This window comes from Populus euphratica, unplaced genomic scaffold, assembly GCF_000495115.2.
Source record: "Populus euphratica unplaced genomic scaffold, PopEup_1.0 scaffold165.1, whole genome shotgun sequence".
Taxonomy (NCBI): Eukaryota; Viridiplantae; Streptophyta; class Magnoliopsida; order Malpighiales; family Salicaceae; genus Populus; species Populus euphratica.
In genome coordinates this window covers 457,267-466,685 of record NW_011500050.1, presented here as the reverse complement: position 1 = coordinate 466,685, position 9,419 = coordinate 457,267, and the positions used below count along the sequence as shown (strand labels likewise).

Below are 9,419 nucleotides of genomic sequence, written 5' to 3'. Positions count from 1 at the left end.
TAAACACACTTTTATTAGTGGTTGACATTGGTTCATCACATTTTTAAATTAGTCCTTTAACTAATATCTTATTCATTTCTGATTTATTTTTTTCATTTTAAAAACAATGAATGTTGGAGAAAAAAACTAATATTAAGCTGTTCAAATAACAACTTCATTATTTTTTAATACCACAAAAGTTAATTAATTATTTCCAATGAACTGCAAGAGTTATCAATTAATTAATTTCAGTGAAATATAAGAATTAAGTAATAACGAATTCAAAAAAATGCACGGCACGACATAGAGTGATAGTACAAATCAATCATTTAATAATTAATTTCAATATTTTTTTTTATTTGAGTGCTGATGCTTCTTCTTTTTTAATCAGATTAGTTGATGACATGTTGAAAAATAAATCGGATATAACAACACTTTATTGAAAATAAAAAGTAAAGATATAAATATACTCAAAATAACAAGAAATAATATGGCATGGAGGGATCAAGATTCTATATCCCGAATGGAGAAATTGAAGGTAAAGTGAAACTGATCGTAGTGTGGATTCATAAGCTGTAGTCCCCTGCTGAGAAATCCCACTTCTTACAATATTCTAATGCAAAATGTAGCTAAGATTGGTGACAAAGATTTTCGAACCCCATGTACTCTTCGTTCTCCAGCTTCTCAACCATGTTTGCTATTCCAACTCCACCTGCAGCAAATAGTAGCCGTGAAAATGAGTATCAGGAGATAAAGAAATGAACTAGGGTTTTGTCTAGATCTTGAGATGAAGGGGAGACTTGAGCACCTAAGCTGACTGCGCTCACAAAAATTGTCAAAGCCAGTATGAAAATAATTAATGACGCTCTTCCAAGAAAAGCAATTATCTTTCTAACCACATGCTGTCCAACAAGGGCAGAAATCGTTGCAACTAAAGCAAAGTAAGCAGCTGCAGCAAAGAAGCAGAAAAAGAAATACAGAAGGTTAGCTTGAATGATTGGTGATAACTATTACAGATGTAAGCAAAATGATTTGGAGTTGATATCTATGTGCATTGCTTGCTGCTACATACCATATGGGACAGGGAAACGGTTGAGGAGGTAATACTCTACGACTGACATTGAAGATGAGAATGCCATTGCAAAGGTTGATGTTGCACTTGCTACCTGCAGAAAGGAACAAAGAACTGACGGATTTTGAGGCTCGTGAATGATCACTTCAATGGTGCATAGCAGGGGGGATTGCAACAAAATTTAACATCTTGGTTTGACTACTGATGCTTTTGTGTTTCAAGAAGCTCGTGCCTGTTTCTTACCAGTACCTTTCTTGTATTCTGGATTTTTAGTGATATTGTAGATGCATGAAAGCAGTTAAGTACTTTACCTGAGGAGGAATTCCTAATTCGAGGAAAAGAGGTCCCAAGATGAAGCCGCCTCCTAGACCAAGCAGTCCACCCACCATTCCAGCAATTATTCCACACGAACAGTACAGTAGAATCTGATGTAACTTCCAATTTGTGATTTCCTTCCCTTTGGATGCTATCACTCTGGTCCCTTTGCACAAGCATATGGCTTCGAAAAGCGTAACTGAGGCAGCAATTGGTACCTGTATGATGTGAAACTATCTGGTTCAACTGTTTCTATTCCCAGAAACACAACAGCATAGTATGTTTTCGACAGGGGCTCCTCAAGCTTCTCCAGCAGAGCCAGAAAATTTTAAATGAAAAAGCAAATTATAAATATTATATATTATATATTATATATACATGTATTATATATAAATAAATCAATTTAAAATATATGTGCTAACTCATGTCAAGTAAAATTAATTTAAGAATATTTTTAAAATAAAAAAAACTTACATTATAATGATTTTTTTTGAGTTTTTATATTTTAAAATTGCTTAATAATAACTTCATTATTAATTTCATTAAAGATATTTTTTCTCAATATATAAAATAAAAATTTCATTCATATATTTCTAAATCTTCTAGGGATTAGTGAAATTATTGGCAAAAATTCTTTGTTAATTTGTTGTTTTATATAAGTGGGTTAAATATAAATATTAATATATTTTTTTAATTTTTTTTATTGTATCCCTATTTTTTTAGTTGTTTAGTACTTTATTTTTAATCACTAGTATATTAATCATCATCATTTTTCATATAAAATTCATAACAAAATACATATTAATTCATTAAAACTCATTTCAATTCGTATTTATATGTATATAATATTATACATACACATATTAATTTAATAAATCCATAAATTATCATATTATTAAGGAATATAACTAAAATTAAATAATGAAATAAATAGAAAAAATAAAAGAAACTTACCTAAAATATTAAGTATAAAGTATAAAAGATTACTTAACAATTTAATAGTTTAGAATTTTAAAAAAAAATTATAGAAGAAAAAGAGGTATAAACAATAATTAAAAAAAAATTAAAAGCTTGTAAAATTAAGGGGGCAGGTGCCCCCTTAATCCCCCTTGTGGCTCCGCCACTGGCCCGCCCCCATGATGAGCTGCCAGCAAAGTATAGCTATAGAGGATTGTTTCCAGAATTCGTGTGCAGATATGCGTCTCCACATTATATGGAAATCAATTAAAGATAGCATATTAGCAGGAGGGTTGCAATATTTCCAATCCATTTTATTTTATGAATTATAGATAGATGGATTCTTGGTTCTCCTTGAATTGCCTATAGGCTCAAAGTAAGAAGCTAAATCTAGATTTTGATTTGTTGTGGCCTTACAGACTGGGATTACTAGGTTTGCAGGTCATTTAAGCTAAAAATTATGTTTCGATCATTGCGTCAGTGCTTGTTTACGAATGTCGAAGGTGATTCTGTGAAAGAAATTATCCATATTTTCATTTTACCTGCAATGAGTTCAGGATCCAGTACGTGACTGAGCAGGTTGGAACATTTGTCTGCATAGAGATACATAAAGATAACATATTCAATAACTATGAGGCAATTTCGTTATGATGCTCAAAAATTCAACTTGCAAACAGGTTAGAAGGTCAGATCCTCATCTGCATGATTCTTTTCTTTTTAGAAATCTTCACTGAATAGGTTTTTTCCAAGTCTCAACAGTGTCCCGGCACCACAGAATAATAACTAGATGAGACTTTTCCAAGGCCTGGTAAAGACTAATCGACTTATGCTATCAGAGCTTACCTGAACAATTTGAACAACAAGAAATCCCGCCCAGACATAGAAAAGCAGTGCCACCTCTTTCCAGTAAATGTTTTCTCGTAAAGGGACCTGATTATGACAACGAAAGAAGAATACATTTGAAATTTAGACTTTTGGAAACAGCATTTACATTACAAATGAGGAGCATTCTCGATCTCACCTCATCGTCTGGTAAAACAACTGGACCACTTGGAAGTGGTTTGTAATCTTCTTCGGCGCCATCTGCAAATGATCAATTTTAACAGAAACCCTTTTTCAGTGTACCTCTCTCCAGAAACTTTTTTCCTGAGTAGAATCCAGAGATTTACTGGCCTGCTGTTATACTGTTCTTGAAGAAGGATTTTGAGCTTTTCTATAGAATGGATACAAGATTCTTTAAGTTTAATGATAACCTCTGCTGCATACTTCCGGTTGAAATTGCCCTTTTTTGGACAATAGGCTGTTCGTCGAATAATAAATTGGCATATAATACATATATTGGATCAAAAAAATCTTAAATGTTTTTCAGATCCTTGAATACAAGGTTGATACTTCTATAAGTTGATCGCTTATGTTTCAATGTATAATGACTCTGATTGACTTTCAACAATTGACATTACCTTATGCGTCATTTAATTTTTCCAAGGCTAGTATCTTTCCACCAGCTTAGACTTTACATATAAATTTCCCATTGAAAATTAATCTTACTTTAATGAATTCGATGAACTAAACATCTTAATCTTTTGATTTGAATTTTTTCATGGGGGGAAAACACAGGCACTAACCTTCTGGTTTGGACTCTGATTCCAACTGCTTGGCTACATCCTAAGTGTTAACGAGAATCCAAAATATATTACGCCAGAAAAAAAGAAAAAAAAAGAAAAGGAAAGGCCATGATAATCTCAGGAATTAGCAAGTAGAAAACCTTACCTTCTTTATCATAGTCTCTTTCTTCCATGTATCTATCCCTTTGAATAAAGCTTTAGTAGAAGTACCTGCCATTGACAATTTTTATGGTGGCTCGCATCAGTTTCTTTTATCAGAAGAAATATACATCATCTTTTTAACAGGGAAATTTCATTCTTTTTAATGCATGATTTAGTTTCAGTAATCAAGAATTAACAGCATTGAATTGCAAATGGAATGGTCATGCATTCTAAGCTGTGTTCTAATTCCTCTTTCTGCAATGTAAACTATCATGGAAATGCATGATGTGAAACATTTCCGTATTTGTTTTACCTATGAAGAGAATAATAAGCAGAACTGTGACCATCCAATCAGCAAACATGACATTGAAGGCAACTCCAACGCTGATTCCAAGCATGAGCATAGGCTGAAAGAGCAAAGCCAGGTCATAGTCTATTATGGGCATTTCCAGTGTTGGGTGCCTAAGTCTCAGGTTGTAATATACAGTTGCTCCTGATGCACCCATGATCATACCTACATTCAGAAAGCCAGGATTATTAACGTATTTATTGAGCACTGACAGAGTTAGAAATAGCAGTTGTCTATATACTTACACTTGGAAATGGCAGTGGAAGATTTCGGATCGAAACCAATGATCAAGGTGAGCATCGGTACAAATATCCCACCACCTCCAACTCCTCCAACACTACCCAAAGCTGCCCCAAGGAATCCTACTGCTGTTCCTACAACAATTCTCCAATCAAACTTCATAACCTGCTCAACCAAAAATTTACTGTCAAAACAAAGCATGGCATATAGAATATGATAATAGTGGTTAACAAAAGTAACAATCTAACGATAACTCACAGGCCAAACAGGCTCATAAGAAGACTTTCCACCTTGAAATAAAAAATGAAGAACTTTTACTATATAACCATGGCTCATTTCTTTCTCAGCCGAGGCTTCTGGTTCTTTATCTTTCAACATTCTCTCTGCACTGACCATATTGGCCATCAAGACTTGAACCAGAAATATCATACATGCTAGCACTGCTGTAGTTGCTAAAGCTCTCTGGTTCAGCTTAATTTTAGCCATCTAGGATTGTCTAAGAATGAGGAAACCTGAAGAAAGAAAGTGTTTATGACTCAATCTCAACAAGTTTTGTGCTGTAAATTTGGCTACTAATTTCTCATATGCTTCTCTGTGTGAGTACAGCAATACACAGGTGAGGAAACTTTGAAACAAATGAAGAGTGCACCTCTTCAGCACCTACTTATATACTCTTCTTCGTTGTCCTCTCTGTGGTCCAGATTCCTTTTTCCAATTTTGCTTTATATTATTAAAATGATTTCAGCATTTTATTCATTTCCCTTCTTTCACCTTACTTTAGTAAACCTATTTATTAAAATTCCCAGAAGGGAGAAACGTAAATCCCAGTTTGTATTATCATTGAAATTTATCATACCACTTTTGGCCTATTTCATGATTTAACTTCAATCAGTGGCAGGATTCCTTTTTCAAATTACCAGTACCAGATAAAACATGATGTGAAAACAAGAAAGAAAACTTCATGATGGATCCAATCCTGCGGGTCGAATCAATTGTCATAACATTTTACATTCATCAAATGGTGTGTAATTCTCGGCGCAATTATTCATAACACAAAGTTCAACTAATATAAAATTACTCAGAAGGTCAAAATCAAGGATTGATTTATTTGCATCACCGACATTTTGCTGTCTTTGCAAGTTCGTGGAAGCTGAGGTTAAAACATAGGTTGATATTTGAGCTCCAAACTCAAAGGGGTTATAACAGTGCTCATGCCCCCTTAATCAGTGCAAGTATTCTAATCTCTCGTGATGTATCACTTCCATGACAAGTGAATTTGTGTTGGATTTGAAAACTGTTACTCTGTAACCTTATGCAAACCACATCTTCTTCGTTCTTGCCTCTAACACCATAGAATTAAATATGAACAGGAAAGAAAAAACAAGTTAACGGCATTCCTGTGAAACTTCTCAGAAACAACAAAGCAGTACGGAACTTTTGAGCACTAGAGTAAGTAGGTAGCGAAAACAAAAGGACTAAATTAAGTTAGTCGCAGCAGTCAGCAAGGACAACATGCCTAAGAAGCTTCATATCTCATGAATGTTTCTGGGGCTTTTCTTTCACGAATTTTGATCCCTTCCACTTCCAAACAAAATCATCGAACGTCTCTGTTTCTCATGTTGATATTTTCCTGCTCATTAATAGGTTGTCTATTAAATTCCCATTATTGGATCCAAATGTGGTTTTGTCATGCAAATTTAGCAGCTAGGAACTAGACTATTCATATAAGGGTACTTGCTAGCCAATTTGTTTCCATAAGCATATTTTTCTTGAGACCATTACGAATAACCTAAAGTCGTAGGAAAACGTTCTTTGTCTACGTACAATATTATGGATTAAAATAATTTTTTTATATAATTTTATTCTTTCGCGCATTATGTTAATTAAAACTTGGAATTAAAGATTCATTTTGATTTGATATTTCTATGGTTATGTGGTCTCAAAAACTATCTTGCTAATGAATTGATGCTTAATTTCATAAACAAAACTTGATTTTATTGTTAGAAAAAGATTGAAAAAAAAGACCAAAATTAAAACTAAGAAAATAGGAGTTCTTTCATTGAAAAAAAAAAATATTTGGTATCAGCACCTTTTCTCTTATTTTTGGTTTTGAATTTTTCCAAAAACTCTTTGGTCCCCTTAGTTTGGTAATTAAATGGTTTAGTGCAAAATTTTATTTTCTAGACATTTTAGTTCCAAGGTTTAAAAGAAGAAGTCATCGAAAAATAGTGAAAAAAAAATGTCAATTGATTCAATTTCATTGACAAAAATAATCAAATTTGGTGTAAAAGGTGTTAGTGAATATGTTTTACAATCAATTGGTTAATTACATGTTTATTTATATAAAATATATTTATTATTAATAAAAAAAATTTAAGTGAAAATTATATTTTAAGAAAAGACAAGAAAACAAAAAGGCATAGCAAATTTTTTTACACAACTATAATGGTTAGAAATTGAACTTGTAGGCAATACATCATTTGCTCCTTTAAAGAGAAAACAATACATGGACAATAAATTATCTATCCATTTAGATAATTTAAAAAAAATCCAAGCACATAGGCTTGTGTTGCTTAGGCTCATACACGGAGCTTCACATTCGTTGGGTCAGGCATGCTAGGCCTTCTAACGCCACAAATCAGCCCATTCTTGCCTTTTTGTTTAATTCTTTTCTCCATTATATGTTTATTTAATTTAAGATTAAAAAATCAATGTATATTAGATATATTGCTTTATTACTTTCTTCACTGAAATATATTTGAGTTATTGTGTTCTTAAATGCTATTAATTTTTTTGTTTATTTAAAAAAAAACAACAGATTAAACAAAAAAAATTGGGTGACTTTTCAAGGAATATCTAACTTTATTATTATATAATTAAATAAGAAATGATTTATTAAAAAAATTAAAGTAATTAAATCAAGTTAAGTTTATGATCTAACATAAATTAACTTAAATTAATTCGAGATATGATGGTTTCAATATTTTAAAAAATAAAAGAAAAGTGCATTTTAATATTTTATTAATTATTTTCACTACTTAAAAAAAATGTTACCAACAGTATATGCACATTTCTTTCATCTAAATTTAATGACGCTTCTAACAAAACTTTTCGGGCGTTGAAATGCAACTCTCAATGTAACCCATCTAGTACTGCATTAATTTTTTTAAAATATAAAAAATTATTAAGAATATCATAAATATTTTGAATCTATCATCTACATTATATCTTTATTTCAATTTCAGATTCAAAAAAACTTAGGTCAAAAGACTTAACCAGATTTAATAGCCTTGAGTAAGATGATCATGTCTTAACTAATACATGCTAACAATTTTTGGAATAAAATAATAGAAAAGACACCCCCTTATAGTTATTTGAGCATCTACATTGTAAATATTTTATGTTTACAATGTGATCTATAATGCAAATTCTTTATCCCTCTCTACCATGTTAAACCCAATAGTCTTGGATTAGGCGGTCTTACCTTAACACAACACACGCTAGCAGCTTTTGAAATAAAAAATAGAAAAGACAACGCTCTTCATGATCCTCTAAGCATTTATAGTATAATGTGATGATTTTTTATCATAGTTATCATACTCAACTCGAAGTTTGACTCGGCCACGAAATTGAGTCTCGGGTTATACGGGTTGACTCAAATTAACCTGAAAAATTAAAAAAATATTTGAGATTTTAATATTTCATATGAAAAAATTTAAAAAAAAAAACAATCCATATGAATATATATCATTCATATTATAATGAAGTTTAAAAGATTATTTCAAAAAAAAAAATTATCTCACATTAAAAAGATATTATGTAAGTATGTTATCCTTTAAATTAAAGTATTTAAATATAAAAGGTTTTTTATCCTACATTAAAAATATAAAATATTCTTCTAGTATTTATACAGTGAACTTTAAAAAAGGTTAATAATCAACTAAAAAATATATATAAAAAAGGGTCACTAGCTAAGAGAAAAAAACACATTTAAAAAAAAAAAGTCTTAACCTATTTTTTCCAGGTTGCCCGGGTCACAAGTCAATTTAGAGGGTTTTGTTGGGCTTTTGCTTATCCTGATTTTTTGCCTAATCCAGATCGGTCTAACCACTAGGTTAACTCACCGAGTTGATCCAGGTTTAATAATTGTGGTTTTGATGGTTAGTAAAAGTAACATATCAACATAATACTACTAGATAGATTGTCCGTATTACACCGTACACTAGTCTATTTTTTTATAACAAAAGAATTGAGATCCAGGTCATTGACTTGATTAAGTTTAATAATATTGTATAATTTTGATCACATGAAATAAAAAATACATGGAAAATAAAATAAGTTGACAAAAAAAATTGATAATGAAAAAAAAAATAAAAAAATGATCAAAGCTTAACTAGGTTAGTATGTCAAATCTATGATTTAGTTGTGATAAAAGGGCAACACCATTAAAAGTAAATAAAATAATAATGCTCAATTATTAAACAATTCAATGTCAAAAAACATAATTCAAAAAATATCTAAATCAATCTGGGTTAATTTGTTAATCTTGCAACCATGGATATATGATTGAGATAATCCTTTAGATAGGAAAAAAAAAATGAAGACTAATTTCTAATAAATCAAGCATTAAAGGATGAGATTGGAAAAGAAAATTAGAAAGAACTTAAAAAAAAAAGTGAAGTCAACCTGTGTTAATATTTGAAATTTTTGACATTTGCTTTGAGCCCAGAACTCAATAAAA

At 31.1% G+C, this 9,419-nt stretch overlaps 1 protein-coding gene across 1 annotated transcript; it reads right to left on the bottom strand.

Annotated features, from left to right (window-relative positions):
* Positions 1 to 511: 511 nt before the first annotated feature.
* Positions 512 to 5,361, bottom strand: LOC105107666 (uncharacterized). Its single transcript, XM_011001678.1, has 12 exons — positions 4,937 to 5,361; positions 4,684 to 4,843; positions 4,403 to 4,603; positions 4,094 to 4,158; positions 3,949 to 3,988; positions 3,345 to 3,406; positions 3,167 to 3,253; positions 2,866 to 2,916; positions 1,363 to 1,584; positions 1,052 to 1,145; positions 788 to 928; positions 512 to 691 (listed from the first exon to the last, which is right to left on the bottom strand). The coding sequence occupies exons 1-12, from the start codon at positions 5,162 to 5,164 to the stop codon at positions 609 to 611; spliced, it is 1,434 nt and encodes a 477-aa protein (XP_010999980.1). The 5' UTR covers positions 5,165 to 5,361; the 3' UTR covers positions 512 to 608.
* Positions 5,362 to 9,419: the final 4,058 nt, after the last annotated feature.

Bases quoted from the DNA above. Each gene is read 5' to 3' on its own strand.
- LOC105107666 (XM_011001678.1), bottom strand. From the start codon at position 5,164: ATGGCTAAAATTAAGCTGAACCAGAGAGCTTTAGCAACTACAGCAGTG. The intron at 4,604-4,683 runs GTAAGTATATAG...TTCTGAATGTAG, and splicing joins TTCCACTGCCATTTCCAAGT to GTATGATCATGGGTGCATCA. The intron at 1,585-2,865 runs GTAAAATGAAAA...CACATCATACAG, and splicing joins GGATCCTGAACTCATTGCAG to GTACCAATTGCTGCCTCAGT.